We start from the raw sequence: 794 nt of genomic DNA on the forward strand, positions 1-794 counted from the left end.
CGCGGCAGAGGGCAGCCCCATGGGGCTTCATCTGCCTGAGGGGCCGGGCCAGCATGGAGCCAGCCAGCACCCTCCCCAACGCCTCCGGTAATGGCAGCGGCGCCAGCAGCGCCCCGCACTCGCCTGCGGCCACGGGGCTCATCCTGCTGGCCGCCCTCGCTGTCCTGCTGGCCACGCTGGTGGGCAATGCGCTGGTGGTGGTGGCCGTCTCTACCAGCCGGGCCCTGCGGGCCCCGCAGAACCTCTTCCTGGTGTCCCTGGCCTCGGCGGACATCCTGGTGGCCGTCCTCGTCCTGCCCTTCTCGCTGGCCAACGAGGTGATGGGCTACTGGTATTTTGGCGGCCTGTGGTGCAGCTTGTACTTGGCGCTGGACGTGCTGCTCTGCACCGCCTCCATCGGGCACCTCTGTGCCATCAGCCTCGACCGCTACTGGGCTGTCACCCGGGCAGCCCGGCTCAACCTGCGCCGCAGCCCTGGGCGGGTGAAGGGGATGATCGGGACAGTCTGGGCGGCGGCGGCCCTGGTGGCACTGCCACCGCTCCTGCGGGCCCAGCCAGGGGACCGGGAATGCCAGCTGAGCCAGGAGACCTGGTATGTGCTGGCCTCCTGCGCCGCCTCTTTCTTCGCTCCCTGCCTCGTCATGGTCGCCGTCTACTGCCGTATCTACCACCTGACCGCCCGGCGGACAGCAGCCCTCTTTGCCTCCCGCGCCCCGCGCCCCGCCGGCACCAGCAAGAAGGGGCCAGGAGTCAGGATGCCGGACTGGCGGCGCCCGAGCCAGCACCCAAGCGTG

General features: G+C 70.8%; 1 protein-coding gene across 1 annotated transcript in view; it reads left to right on the forward strand.

The window, feature by feature from the left end:
- Positions 1-53: 53 nt before the first annotated feature.
- The window catches only part of LOC103904515 (alpha-2C adrenergic receptor), a 5,046-nt gene continuing 4,305 nt past the window's right edge, over positions 54-794 (forward strand). The window contains exon 1 of the mRNA XM_019473784.1: positions 54-791. Within this exon, the coding sequence (XP_019329329.1) occupies positions 54-791 (738 nt within the window). The remainder of the gene's footprint in view (positions 792-794) is intronic.

Source organism: Aptenodytes forsteri, unplaced genomic scaffold, assembly GCF_000699145.1.
Source record: "Aptenodytes forsteri isolate BGI_AS27 unplaced genomic scaffold, ASM69914v1 Scaffold54, whole genome shotgun sequence".
Taxonomy (NCBI): domain Eukaryota; kingdom Metazoa; phylum Chordata; class Aves; order Sphenisciformes; family Spheniscidae; genus Aptenodytes; species Aptenodytes forsteri.